General features: G+C 40.6%; 1 protein-coding gene across 2 annotated transcripts in view; it reads left to right on the top strand.

The window, feature by feature from the left end:
• Positions 1-15349, top strand: part of NOTCH2 (notch receptor 2) — a 170476-nt gene that overhangs the window by 127334 nt on the left and 27793 nt on the right. For both annotated transcript variants that reach the window (XM_043459398.1, XM_043459404.1), the window contains exons 14-17: positions 926-1071; positions 2647-2760; positions 13989-14108; positions 14531-14683. In XM_043459398.1, the coding sequence (XP_043315333.1) occupies positions 926-1071; positions 2647-2760; positions 13989-14108; positions 14531-14683 (533 nt within the window). The remainder of the gene's footprint in view (positions 1-925; positions 1072-2646; positions 2761-13988; positions 14109-14530; positions 14684-15349) is intronic.

Below are 15349 nucleotides of genomic sequence, written 5' to 3' on the forward strand. Positions count from 1 at the left end.
TGATGAAGTGTTCACAGTTGGCAAGCCCCTGAGAGCTGTGCAATGTGTTGGCAAGTAGTTTTCTAGAATCACAGAGTGTGACGTTTGGTTCCATGAGATAGCCCCGTGCTCCTGCCTTGCTTGCCAGAGGACGGGACTCTGGCCAGGACTTAGCATTTGCCATGCTCACAGCAGGTGAGAGAATGAAAAGTACATTTGGAGGTAAATGGGCAATCAAGTGATTTCCAAGATGAATTAACTCAGTATTCCTGTTTCAGAGTATAGCAGCCTTCAAAGCATCCCAACCCATTTACTTTTTTAAAAAAAGAATCACCAGACAAGGAGGCTGTCATCTCCCGACATCACATTCTAAGTGCTGATGGTGCTCAGATTGTGAACAATATGCATGCACTTCAGATGCCTTCATTTCTGTTCCATTTCCCACTCCGCACCCTTGGTGCTTTCTGGGGGCAGGGTTTCAGGTCAGAACAAAGCATGTCTCAGAAGTCAGATATCCCAGGAGCCCTTTGGGGTCACTTAGAGTCTCTGATACTACCCGACTTTCTGAGTATCTGTTTTACACCGGAAACAAGTGATCTAAGGTTTCTTTACATTTATTTAGCAGAAAAGAAACTGCAGATTTACCAATGGCAATGAGTCTTTCAGTTTGTCCCAATTTGTTGTACCAACCACTCTTTACGTGTGAAAGCCCACTATACTTACTTATTTTCCCAGCATTTTTGGTGGGCCAGGAGGCTGTGTTTACTAAATACTTCAGATGGGCCCACATGATTCACAAGGTAATCCAAGTGTAGGTTTGAAGAGGAACAGAAATGAGCCTACCCAGGAGCTCCTTGATCCTTCATTTCATCAGAATTTTGTATTTCAACTGTGACTTAATTGTTCATTCATACCACAACAGTAACTTATTTCTGTCTTCTTTCAGATACAAGTGCCTCTGTGATGCAGGCTGGGTTGGCATCAACTGTGAAGTGGACAAAAATGAATGTCTTTCTAATCCATGCCAGAACGGGGGAACTTGTGACAATCTGGTGAATGGATACAGGTGCACTTGCAAGAAAGGCTTTAAAGGTGATGCAGAAGTGCATATTTTTATGGCCTTTTTCTGCCTTTTTGTTGGTGCATACAGCCTGACTCACTTCTTTCTTTCCCCTTTTTCCTACTCATTCATATAGGAAACTTAATTTGAGCACTTATTATTTATAGGGCAGTTGGAGAATAAAAACAAATAAATTTAAACATGGATTCTATTTTCAGACTAGCAGAGAGGTGAGCTATTGAAACAGTACCATTTAAGGTGCGCAACTAGAGCTCCACTCATACAACTTTGGATGTTCTAACTGGGTATTCTAATTGTAAGCTCCAGTGTAGGCTTGATTCTATGATAATTCAAAAGAGATATTGGTAGGAGAATGAAAATCTTGTTTTACTGTAATTGTAGCAATAATATCATGGGAGAATCCATGTATTTAAAACCTTTCTAACAAATTCTCTTAAACATTGAGATATTCTTAGATGATATGTAGTCACCTATGGGCTTCTGGAAAAATGCATAGTAGTGAGTACTGTGTAAAATCACTTTTTGAGTTGTCTCTGTTATATTTCTCCTGTCACTTTTTTCTTTAACCCTTGAGAGAGAAAGCTGTGGGTAAATCATACATATTTGTACTCCTTGATCCATATAGTCATTTATTTCACAACTCAAAGATGTGCCAGGCTACTGTGATAGGTCAGTATGTTTCAGTGTCACTTTATTTGATAACTTGACATTTTTCTAAGATCATGTTTTAAGTCATTAACTTTTTGACATTCAGATATATAACATCTGTAAAGAAACTTACAGATTTAAAAGCACTTTTATTCCTTTGTCTCTTTGAGACTTGCTGATCAACAAAATAAATATCAAGATAGTTCATAATCACATGTCTAGTGATTAACAGAGTACAGTTTGAACTCAGACCTCTATACTTTTAGGCCATTATTTTCTTTTTATACACGGCTGTACTTCCTCAGTTTTAAGACTCTGTGTCAGGCTCTATTGCAGGTATAAAGGTGGTGACATTTGGTAATGTCCTGTCCCCCCATGAATGCTTCCTTACTTTTCTCTTTTTTCTTAGTGGGAGTAGATTTTGTGTCTTGGATCAGGGGGAGGAGCTTTGTGACTTCAGAGAGCACCACCACATTGATGGTAGATACTGTGCATTTGAAAAAGTGGGCATAAATCAAGCAGCTTTGAGTAACTGTTCAAATATTTTATCCCTTGATAACTTCTAGCCTGTTTTTAAGCCCTGACCAGATACTTTGTATAGAAGCCTCTATTTAGATATAGCAGTAGCTTTTTACCCTAGTGAACTTCTTGGTCCACTATAGAGAAATTACTTGTATTTGGACATTCATTAAACTTTAAAGCTATTAGAATATATTGTTCTTCCATTCATTTTTTGATTAAGCAGTTTTACTGACTGACTGTATGTCAGGGACTTTACACTGAAATGAATGAACAGGTGTTTCAGTGGCCTGAAGAAATTAATGCAGTTTCTGAGGTGTTTAATGTTTATCCCTGAGAGCAGTGCTTAGTAATTGAGATTTTGAGGAGGCTCACAGAAAGTTTCACTGTCTTTGATTTTTCCCCCTTTTTGTCTGCAGGCTATAACTGCCAGGTGAATATTGATGAATGTGCTTCGAATCCATGTCTGAACCAAGGAACCTGCTTTGATGATGTAAGCGGTTATACTTGCCACTGTGTACTGCCATACACAGGTGAGTCTCGGGGTCCAGGGGCCAGAAGGGATGCTCAGTCTTGCTTTGTCATTCCAAACCTCGGAGTCTCAGAGATGGGGTCTGTGGGGGCAGTGATGCTGCCCTGAGGAATCACGGCCTGACCACCTTTCCTGCTCTCACTGTCTAGGTCGTCTGCTCAGAGACAACACTGTGGCCTCTCTAGATGCAAGTGGTGGGGATACTTGTTTGCCTTTATTTTTTAGGGTTTGAAAATTTTTTTTTAATTATACATGTCTTGAATTGACACATAGCTAATGGTTTAGTCATTATCTGAAGGGACTATATGGCCTCTGCTCTTGGTCTTAGTTTTGCCAACTCAACAGCTACCACTTTTTGGTCATTTACTATGTGCCAGACACTTTATATATTTTGGAGTATTTGCTCTAGTGCTCACGATAATTCTATAGAGTAGAGGTTCGTATTCCTGTCACTGTTTTATACATGAGCAAGCTGAGGCAAAGAGAAGTTACTTGCTGAAGGTCACATAGGTAAGTAGTAAATCTAGGATTTGTCCCTAAGTCTTTGAATCCGAAGCTTGTCCTCTTAACTGTCCTTCCTCTCCTCACTTTGATTGCCACTGCGTCCTCTGCAGAGAGGCACTACCCCTTGGATGGCGATCACACACAGAAGACATGGATGTGACTTCATTTCGTATCAGGTGACTTTGTTTCAGGTGGTGTTACAGGAGTGTGCTTGGACATTTCTTTGTATTCTCCTGCCTCATTACTGCCGTCTTGTGACTGGTTGTATTTGTGTGGCTCGCTTGCCTCATGTCATCCCTTTAATGGCTTTGCATGTTTCTCCAGTGCCTTGCATGCAGGCAGGAGCATGGCTGAGTTCTTACTCCCCTGGAGTCTTGGCCTGTTGATAATAGCTATTGCTAGTGACTCTAGGCTGTTTAGAGTGGCCAGATGCATGACTTTTTTACCTGAAAGACTTGGTACTACATTGCTGTCTTTGTCACCTCTTTACAAGAAACATTCATGCAGAGAAACTGCATTTAGCCATCCTGATTGAAGAAATCAAAATTATTGGAGATCCATAGCTGTCCCCAGACAGTCTAAATAATGTCGTTCCATAGCAATAGCAATCACACTTGTTGGAACTGAGCAGATCATATCATTTACAACCATAAAGACTGAGAACTGATGGTAGTAGGGAGATATAAGCAGGTGTCATTATGCTTTGACACATTATAGGCTTATCTGAATGTGACTAAGGTACATAGCTCATTGGGAAAATATTTGCTTTCTTGCTATTCAACACAGTAAGAATATATGACTATGTGCTGGCTGTTGGTTTTTCTACATATTAGGATCTTATTAAAAGAATTTACTATGTGTGACCTCTGGGAAATTATATTAGATATTACAGTTTAAAATTTCAGTGCTGAGTGTTGCTAAGGGTTCTGAGTGTCATTAAATTTGGCCAGCATGAAGGGAGCTAAGCAATGTTGCCTTTCCTTATGAGCCACTGTTCTGACCAGACACATTAAGAACTTGTTAGGGGAACTTCCCTGGTGATCCAGTGGTTAAAACTTCATATTCCAGTGCAGAGGTAACAGTCTTGATCCCTGGTTGGGAGCTAAGATCCAACATGCCTCATGGCCAAAAAGCCAAAACAAAAAACAAAAGCAGTTTTGTAACAAATTCAATAAAGCCTTTAAAAATGGTCCACATTGGACTTCCCTGGTGGTCCAGCAGTTAAGAATCCATTTGCCAATGCAGGGGACATGAGTTTGATCCTTGGTCCGGGAAGATCTCACATGCCTCGAGGCAGCTAAGCCCGTATGCCACAACTTCTAAAGCCCATACGCCTAGAGCCCATGCTCCCCAACAGGAGAAGCCCTGCAATGAAAAGCCTACTACCCATTGCGACTAGAGAGTAGCCCCTACTTGCCACAAGGCCCGTATGCAGCACCCAAAAATAAATTAATTAATTCTAAAAACGGTCCTGGGACCTCCCAGGTGGTGCCAGTGGTAAAGAACCCGCCTGCCAGTAAAGGAGACATAAGAGACATGGGTTTGATCCCTGCATGGAGAAGATCCCCTAAAGAAGAAGAAAGGCAACCCACTCCAGTATTCTTTGCTGGAGAATCCCATGAACAGAGGAGCCTGGTGGGCTACAGTCCATGGAGTTGCAAAGAGTTGGACACAACTGAAGTGACTTAGCAGCAGCACAAAAAATTGTCCACATCAAAAAGAACCTTTTAAGAAAAGGAAAAATGGTTAGGGACATTGATGAAAATTTGTGGTAATATTTTTTTCTTTTTGAATGCAAAGTTTTAGGATAAAATTTTAAATTGAGTTAGTTGTTACTTGACCTTATTTATTTTGTTGCAACGTTGTATTAGTTTCAGGTGTACACTATAGTGATTCAAGTTATTATACTCCATGTAAAGTTACTATGAAATAATAGCTGTATTCCCTGTTCTGTATCCATGTAGAGTATTTATTTTATGCCTGGTACTTTCTGTCTCTGAATCCCCCACCTCTACCTTGGCCCTCCCCCTTCCCGCTCCTGCTAGTAACCACGGTTTGTTCTCTATACCTGTGAGGCTGTTTCTATTTTATTATATTCATTTGTTTTGTTTTTTAGACTCCACAGATAAGTAATAACATATAGTATTTGTCTTTTCTGTCTGATATGTTTCACTAATCATAATACCCTCTAAGTCCATCCGTGATGCAGATGGCAGAATTTCATTCTTTTTTATTGCTGATTAATATTCTTCTGTGTATGTGTATGTGTGTGTGAGAGAGAGAGACAGAGAGAGAGAAAGAGTCACAAATCACATCTTCTTTATCCATTCCTTTGTTGATGGATACTTAGGTTGCTTCCATAGCTTGGCTATTATAAATAACCTAATGCTGATTTGAACATTGAGGTGCATGTATCTTTTTGAATTACTGTTTTCATTTTCTTCAGATGTATACCAAGGAGTGCAATTGTTGGATCATATTGTAGTTCTGTTTTTAGCTTAAGTAACATCCATACCGTTCTCTATGGTGGCTGCACTAGCTTACATTCCAACCAATAGCATCAAGGTTTTCCTTTTCTTCACATCTTTACCAGTATATTTTATTTGTATACTTTTTGATGGTAGCCATTCTGACAGGCGTGAGTTGTAATTTGACTTCCAAAACAACTTAATCTCCCTTTTAAAAAAAGTTTTTATTGGAATATAGTTGATTTACAATGTGTTAGTTGGAGGTGTACAGCAAAGTGAACTCTTTTTTAGATTCTTTTTCCATATAGACCATTACAGATTATTGAATAGAATTCCCTGTGCTAGGTCCTTACTGGTTATCTATTTTATATACAGTAGTGTGTATATATCAATCCCAGTCTCTAATTCATCCCTCCCCTCCCCTTGGTAACCATAGGGTTGATTTCCACATCTGTAACTCTGTTTCTGTTTTGTAACTAAGTTCACTTGTATGCTTTTTTTAGATGCTAGCTATAAGTGATTTCATGTGGTATTTGTCTTTCACTCTGTATGACAGTCTCTAGGTCCATCTATGTTGCTGCAAATGGCATTATTTTGTTCATCTTTAAGGCTGAATAATATTCCACTGCATATATATACCACGTCTTTTTTATCCATTCCTCTGTTGATGGGCATTTAAATTGCTTCAGCGTCTTGGCTATTACAAATACTGATGCAGTAAACACTGGGGTACATGTATCTTTTAGAGTTATGGTTTTCCATGGTTATATGCCCACGAGTGAGGTTGCTGGATCATATGGTAGCTCTGTTTTTACTTTTTAAGGAACCTCCATGTTGTTCTTGATAGTGGCTGTACCAGCTCACTCTCACCAGCAGCGTTGGAGCGTTCCATTTCTCTATACCCTCTCCAGCATTTATTGTTTGTAGATTTTTTGATGATAGCCTTTCTGACAGGTGTGAGGTGATGCCTCATTATAATTTTGATTTGTATTTCTCTAATAATTAGTGATGTTGAGCATCTTTCCATGTGCTTTTTTAGCCATCTATATATCTTCTTTAGAGAAATGTCTGTTCAGATCCTCTGCCCATTTTTTGATTGCAGTGGTTTTTTTTTTTTTTTTTAATATTGAGATGCATAAGCTGTATATTTTGGAAATTTGCCCTTGTCAGTTGCTTCATTTGCAAATATTTTTTCCCATTCTGAGGGTTGTCTTTTCATTTTGTTTACTGGTTTTCTTTGCTGTGCAAAAGCTTTTAAGTTTAATTAGGTTCCATTTGTTTGTTTTTGCTTTCAGTTTCATTACTCTGGGAAAGTAAAAGTGAAAGTTGCTCAGTCGTGTCTGGCTTTTTGCGACCCCATGGACTATACAGTCTGTGGAATTCTCCAGGCCAGAATACTGGAGTGGGTAGCCTTTCCCTTCTTCAGGGTATCTTCCCAACCCAGGGATTGAACCCAGGTCTCCCACATTGCAGGTGGATTCTTTACCAGCTGAGCCACAAGGGAAACCCAAGAATACTGGAGTGGGTAGCCTATTCCTTCTCCAGCGGATCTTCCTGGCCCAGGAATTGAAACAGGGTCTCCTGCATTGTAGGTGGATTCTTTACCAACTGAGCTATCAGGGAAGCCTTACTCTAGGAGGTGGATCAAAAAAATCTTGCTGTGATTTATGTCAAAGGGTGTTCTTCCAATGTTTTCCTCTGAGAGTTTTATAGTATCCGGCCTTACACTTAGGTCTTTAATCCGTGTTGGGTTTATTTTTATGTATAATGCTAGGAGTGTTCTAATTTCATTTGTTTACATATAGCTGTCCAGTTTTCTCAGCACCATGTATTGAAGAGACTGTCTTTTCTCCATTGTATATTCTTGCCTCCTTTGTCATAGATTTGGTGACAGTAGTGTGTGGGTTTATTTCTGGACTTGCTATCCTGTTCCATTGATCTATATTTCCGGTTTTGTGCCAGTACCATACTGTTTTGATAACTGTAGCTATGTAGTATAGTCTGAAGTCAGGGAACCTGATTCCTCCAGCTCCATTTTTCATTCTAACAATTGCTTTGGCTATTTGTGGTGTTTTGTGTTTCCATGCAAATTGTAAAATTTTTTTGTTCTAGTTCTGTGAAAAATGCCATGGGTAATTTGATAGGGATTGCACTGAATTTGTAGATTGCCTTGGGTAAAATATTAATTTCCCAATTGAAGAACATGGTATATCTCTCCATCTGTTTGTGTCATCTTTGATTTCTTTCATCAATATTTATAGTTTTCTGCATACAAGTGTTTTGTCCCCTTAGGTAGGTTTATCCCTAGATACTTTATTCTTTCTAATATAATGGTAGATGGGATTGTTTCCTTGATAATGTTTCTGAGCTTTCTTGTTAGTGTCTAGAAATACATATTTCTGTGTATTAATTTTGGATCTTGTAACTTTACCAGATTCATTGATGAGCTATAATAGTTTTCTGATAGTGTCTTTAGGGTTTCTTTATGTATCATATCATGTTACCTGCAAACAGTGACAGTTTTACTTCTCTTTTTTCAGTTTTGGTTCCTTTTTTTCTTCTCTGATTGCTGTGGCTAGAACTTCCAAAACTATGTTGAATAAAAGTGGTGAGAGGACATCCTTGTCTTATTCCTGATTTTAGAGGAGATGCTTTCAGTTTTTCACCATTGAGAATGATTCTTGCTATGGGTTTGGTGTATATGGCTTTTATTGTGTTGAGGTGGATTCCCGTTATGCCCACTTTCTGGAGAGTTTTTGTCATAAAGGAATGTTGAATTTTGTCAGAAGCTTTTTCTGCATCTATTGAGATAATCTTATGGCTTTTATTCTTCAGTTTGTTGATGTGGAGTATCACATTGATTTGCAGATATTGAAAAATCCTTGCATTCCTGGGATAAATCCCATCTGGTCCTGGAGTTTTGTTTGTTGAAAGATTTTTAATCAGTTTCAATTTCAGTTCTTGTGATTGGTCTGTTTATATTTTCTATTTCTCCTTGGTTCATTCTTGGAAGTTTGTGCCTTTGAATTTATCCCTCTGTTTTAGGTTGTTCATTTTATTGGTGTATAGTTTCTTATAGTAGTCTTTTATGATCCTTTGCATTTCTATGGTGTTCGTTATAACTTCTCTTTTTTCATCTCTGTTTTATTGATTTGAGTCCTCTTTTTTCTTGATGACTCTAAGGGTTTATCAATTTTGTTTCTCTTCTCAGAGAGCCAGCTTTTAGTTTCGTTGATCTTTGCTGTTCTTTTCTTTGTCTCTATTTCATTTGGTTTTTGTCTGATCTTTATGATTTCTTTCCTTCTACTTACTTTATCTGTTCTTCTTTCTCTAGTTGCTTTGTATTGTGTTTGGAAAAGATGCTGGATATGATTTCTGTTTTCTTAAATATACTAAGGTTTGATTTGTGACCTAAGTTGCTATCTGTCCTGGAGAATGTTCCCTGTGCACTTGAGAAGAAAGTGTGTTCTGCTGCTTTTGGATGGAATGTCCTATAAATATCAATCAAGTCTATCTGGTCCAATGTGCCAATTAAGGCTTATGTTTACTTATTAATTTTCTATCTGGATGATCTGTCCATTGGCATAATGGATGTTAAAGTTCCCCACCATTATTGTGTTACTGTCGATTTCTGCTTCTGTGGCTGTTAGCATTTGCTTTGTATACTGAGATGCTCCTATGTTGGGTGCCTATGTATTTGCAATTGTTACATCATTTTGGATTGATCCCTTGATCATTATGTAGTGTCCCTCCTTGTCTTTTGTAACAGTCTTTATTTAAAGTCTGTTTTGTCTGATATAAGATTGCTGCCCTAGCTTTCTTTTGATTTACATTTGCATGTAATATCTTTCTTCATCCCATTACTTTTACTCTGTGTGTGTCCTTAGGTCTGAAGTGGGTCTCTTGTGGACAGCATATATGTGGGTCTTGTTTTTGCTGCCATTCAGCCAGTCTGTGGCTTTTGGCTGAAGCATTTAATCCATTTACATAAGTTTTGATATGTATATTCCCATTGCCATTTTTTAAATTTGAGGGGTGTTTTTTTAGGTCCTTTTTTTTTTTTTCTTTCCTCTTTTGTTCTCTTCTCTTGTGTTTCCTGCCTAGAGAATTAATTTCCCTTAGTATTTGTTGTAAAACTGGTTTGGTGTTGCTGAATTCTCTTAGTTTTTGCTTGTCTGTAAAACTTTTGAGTCTCTGTCAAATTGGAATGAGAACCTTGCTGGATGTTCTTGATTGTAGGTTTTTCCCTTTCATCACTTTAAATATATCATGCCACTCCCTTCTGGCCTGCAGAGTTTTTGCTAAAAAAGTCAGCTTATGGGGATGGGGATTCCCTTATATGTTATTTGTTGTCTTTCCCTTGTTGCTTTAAATACTTTTTGTTTGTATTTAATTTTTGTTAGTTTGATTAATGTGTGTCTTGACATGTTTCTCCTTGGGTTTATCCTCTATGGAACTGTCTATACTTCCTGGACTTGGGTGACCACTTTCCTTCTCATTTTAGGGAAGATTTCAACTATAATCTCTTCAAATATTTTCTCAGGTTCTTTCTCTTTTTCTTCTTTTTGGACCCCTATAATTTAAATATTGGTGCATTTAATGTTTTCCCAGAGGTCTCTGAGACTGACTTCATTTCTTTAAAAAAAAAAATTACTTATTTATGTATTTCATATAGATTTTTTTGGTCCACACCCTGCAGCGTGCAGGATCTTAGTTTCCCAAGCAGGGATTGAATCTTTGCCCCTTGCAGTGGAAGTGTGGAGTCTTAACCACTGGGCTTCCAGGCAAGTCCCTGTCCTCATTTCTTTTCATTCTTTTTTCTTTTTTCTGTTTCACCACAGAGATTTCCACCACCCTGTCTTCCAGGTCACTTATCCCTTCTTCTGCCTCAGTTTTTCTGTTGTTGATTCCTTCTAGTGTATTTTTCATCTCAGTTCTTGTATTCATCTGTATTTGTGTGTTCATTAGTTCTCCTGGCTCTTTGTTGAACATTTCTTGTATCTTCTTGATCTGTGCCTCCATTCTTTTTCTGAGATCTTGGGTCATCTTTACTATGATTATTCTGGATTCTTTTTCAGGTAGATTGCCTATCTGTTTAGTTGTTCTTTTAGATTTTTATTTTGCTCTTCCGTCTGCTAGATGTTTCTTTGTCTTTTTATTTTGTCAGACTTACTGTGTTTGTGGTCTCTTTTCTGCAGATAGCAGGATCATAATTCCTCTTGTTTCTGGCGTCTTCCCCTCATTGGGTGAAGTTGGTCCAGAAGCTTGTGGACTCCCCTTGAAAGGAGTTTGACTGATGTTGTGACTAGAGCCTGCGCTGGGTATCAAGCAAGGCCACCCCTTGCTCTGTGGTTGTCACTGTCCTGTTAGAGACAGGATCTGCTCTCTGTTTGTGGAGGTAGAAGCCCCTAGATCTGTTTCTTAGCTGTGTTTCTGATTTGTGGTGTGAGGGTTGGAGCATTTCCACTGGAGAGCAGCTACTGCGTATTCTTTCTCTGGGGCTGTTCACCTGTGAATGTGCTGTTTTGTCCCTTCTTGCCTGTTGTGTGGGCTCACAAAGTACAGTATTCTCTGCACGCTGCCCAGGGAGGAGGGTGCTGGGGTAGGGATTGGAATATGGGTACCCTTCAGGTGGCGATAGGGGTGAGCTGGTCACACATTTTGAGGAGGGGGAACAGAGGAGGCAGTGACAGGGATGTGCAAGCCAGCTCCGGTAGGAGCCCTCCTAGTGCTCTGGAGGCAGGGGTTGGTATATGAGGAGAGAGCTTACAATGGCAACCCCCTCCCCCTTGTGCATTACTCACCAGTGGCGCTTCATTTCTGTGGTCGTCCAGGCTTCCTCCACGAGCATTCTCACCTGCAGAGCTCTGCAACCCCATCCTCTCAGGCTGTCTCCTCACAGCCGTGTTTTGCCAAAAGTTTAAATTTCACCTTCAGTTCAGTTCAGCTCAGTCGCTCAGTCGTGTCCAACTCTTTGCGACCCCATGAATCGCAGCACACCAGGCCTCCCTGTCCATCACCAACTCCCGGAGTTTACTCAAACTCATGCCCATCAAGTTGGTGATGCCATCCAGCCATCTCATCCTCTGTCGTCCCCTTCTCCTCCTGCCCGCAATCCCTCCCAGCATCAGGGTCTTTTCCAGTGAGTCAACTCTTCACATGAGGTGGCCAAAGCATTGGAGTTTCAGCTTCAGCATCAGTCCTTCCAATGAACACCCAGGGCTGATCTGCTTTAGGATGGACTGGTTGGATCTCCTTGCAGTCCAAGGGGCTCTCAAGAGTCTTCTCCAACACCATAGTTCAAAAGCATCAATTTTTCGGCACTCAGTTTTCCTCATAGTCCAACTCTCACATCCATACATGACCACTGGAAAAACCATAGCCTTAGGTTCAAAATATTTGTTAACAAAAGAAAGACTCATTATACACAAATAAATAATTTCAATATCTAGTAGAGAATTACCTATCTTACAATAAACAATCATTTAAAAAAAAGAAAAATAGAACAGTAAAGAAAAGTAACAGTCCATATATCACCAAATTTGGTTTTGACTAATATCCAGACTCAAACAGTGATGGGAAGTCCTGTGTGACAGCAGTCTGGAGGCCCAATTGGGAAAAGGTCCTGGGTGGTGCATCTGCTCCATGGGTGAGACTTCAGAATTGTAGGTTGGGGGTTCCTGCTTTTAATCCCAGGCCACAAACTGATATTGTCATCAGTCTGAGAGTAGATTGCAGCTCTGGTTTAATCTTTTTTTTTTTTTTTTTTACGGTGCCATTTGTTTTGTCTTGTAAATCTTGGAATGTTATTAAGCCCCTGGTATGGTTGGCCAGACCTCCTCCAGGGGCTCAACAATTCCAGGATCTGCCCCCTTCTCATCTATGATACCATGCAACTTGCACTCACCACAGGAAGGTAGGCAAGGCAGTGTCCAGGCAGGTCAGAAGCAAGGTCAGAGGCTTGCTCTGCTTTCTTTGTCTCTCAAGCCCGAACAAGACAAGACTACTTCCATTTAATTTCCCTAACAAGCCAACAGCAGGCCCCTCCCCGGGTCTACTCTCCAAACCCCACGTTCCAGCACCCAGCATCCATGTGCACTGGCAAACAAACACCTGTCTCAGGCTGGGGCGTGCAGGGCCGTGGCCCGGACCATCTGTGCAGGTCTCACTCTGTTCTGTCTGTGACAGACCAGTTACTGGACTACCCTCTGAACCCCCAAGGCTCTCCTCTGCTCCAGCTCATCTCCCTGCTGGTAAGAGGCCCTCCCCAGACGCAGGGGCCTCTTCATGCCTTCGGCTCCCCACGAGGGTGCAGGTGTCATCCTGCTTCCTCTCCTCTGCCTTTGCCTTCTCCCTTTCACCCTACCCATCACGTGGGGGTCTCTCTGGTCCTTTTAGGTGCCCAAGGTCCTCTGCTAGTGTCCAGCAGGTGCTCTGTGGTAACTGCTTCACGTGTAGATGTCTCCTTGGTACATTTGTGGGGAGAGAGAAACTCCATGTCCTTCTACTCCTCCACCATCTTGGAAAAAGCCCATCTCCCTTTTAATAAAAGTATTCTTTTAATTTTTTCCTGGAATCTTATATTCAGTATACTCAGGTAGGAAATGTTGGTGGGCAACTATTAATGTCATGTTTTGATGTTGAAATAAGGAGAGATGTTACTAGACAGTTAGTATCACTTCACTGGTTTCCACCTCTGATGGCCCTTTGATCAACCCCATTGCCTTCTGGAACAGGCCTACAGAGGTTTTAAGAGTAGGAGGCTGTGTTGTTACTTCTCTGCAAGATGGATCTATGTGGCTAAGCTTCTGAGTAGCTGAATCTTAGCTACGAAGATGCAAAAACTCTCACACCTGATTGATGTCAGTTTCTAAATCCACATAACCACTTGTGATAACAACATGAAGATGACAGCAGGCCAGCGGTTGTTGAGTACTCACTTCATATGCTGGGCCCTATGCTAGTAAGGACTTTGTAAACATTTTGTCATTTAATCCACAAAAAGCCTCTATGAGTTACATAGCATCCTAATTCCCATCTTATTTATGTGGAAGCTCAGAGAATGTAACTTGCCTGAGATTACACTGTGTGTTATCACATCAGATCCAAGACACAAAGGTCCATAGGTCTCTCAGATCCTGAAACTTATTCATTACATTAGATCTGAATTCAGAAAGCATCCTTTGGTGTAGAATTTGGGGAAACCTCAGTTCCTTGGACTTTTTCTCTATAATAAACTCTGTCATTTGATTTACAGGCAAGAACTGTCAGACCGTATTGGCTCCCTGTTCCCCAAACCCTTGTGAGAATGCTGGTATTTGCAAAGAGGCACCAAATTTTGAGAGTTACACCTGCCTGTGTGCTCCTGGCTGGCAAGGTAACAGTGTCGGAATGTAGAAACCAAGAGCATTTAACAGAGTGATCTGGTTATTTGATGACATGGAGGATCTATCTTTTGAGGCTTGCCCTTTTTTTGTCAAGAACACAGACCTTGTATAAAAGTTGAAGCTGCTAACTGGAATGTTTTAGACTTTCCATTTTACATGTCTTTGCTGCCCCCTAGTGGCTGGAAGACTCCAACCAGAGTCTGAAGCTTTGATGTTCTCTGTAGAATTTCAGCATCTGGACGGCAACTTGCTCGGTGCACAGAAACCTAAAGGGACTTCCCAAAGCGGGAGACCAGACAGAATATCCTTGCAGCAGCCCCACCCACCCCAGCTAAAGCCCAGCCCCCATATAAATTTCTGTGTGGGAATCGACTTCCAAGGACTGGACCATTCATTGCCCCTTTGTTTCCAGGTCAGCGGTGTACCATCGACATTGATGAGTGTGTCTCCAAGCCCTGCATGAACCACGGTCTCTGCCATAACACCCAGGGCAGCTACATGTGTGAATGTCCGCCAGGCTTCAGTGGCATGGACTGTGAGGAGGACATTGATGACTGCCTTGCCAGTGAGTACGCCAGCCTGCTCCTGAGCCCCTGGGGGAGAGCAGAGGAGGGCTTGGTGGGGGCACATGCCTCTCAGTGCTGAGGCTGGCCATCCAACAGTTTATCACCTGTCTTTAATCTTCGTATTTTAAAAATCTTCATTTTGAAGCTAGTGGCTTTAGGAGTTAATACACGGGAGTCACTTTTAACCATTGCCTTACTGATTTTTGTACAAAGTGGGGACAATGCTATGAAAGCTTCTAATAAAAAGCAGATCTCTTGAAGTATAATTAAGTATACAACACACTGCTAGTATTAAAATGAACCAGTCCAGTAAGTTTTGACATACGACAACCAAAACCAGTATTTAAGATACTGATCACATTCATCCCCCTGAATGTATTTCATCTCTTGTAACTTAACCCTCCTTTCTACTTTCCTGTCTCAGGCAACTAGGGATCTACCTCCGTTACTGTAGATTTGTGTGAATTTTTTTACAATTTTATTCTTCTCTGAGAGCTCTACTTGGCCCTGTACATCTTAGGGGAATCTTTTCACTCTGACTGGTATGAACGTGAACTGTGCTCAGCCTAGTGTACACTTCAGGGATTGTTCTGCCTACTCCTTTCTAGTGGTTTTTTACCCAGCTTCAGTAGTTTCAACATATGAATGTGCTGTACTTATCAGTA

Source organism: Cervus canadensis, chromosome 2, assembly GCF_019320065.1.
Source record: "Cervus canadensis isolate Bull #8, Minnesota chromosome 2, ASM1932006v1, whole genome shotgun sequence".
Classification (NCBI taxonomy): Eukaryota; Metazoa; Chordata; class Mammalia; order Artiodactyla; family Cervidae; genus Cervus; species Cervus canadensis.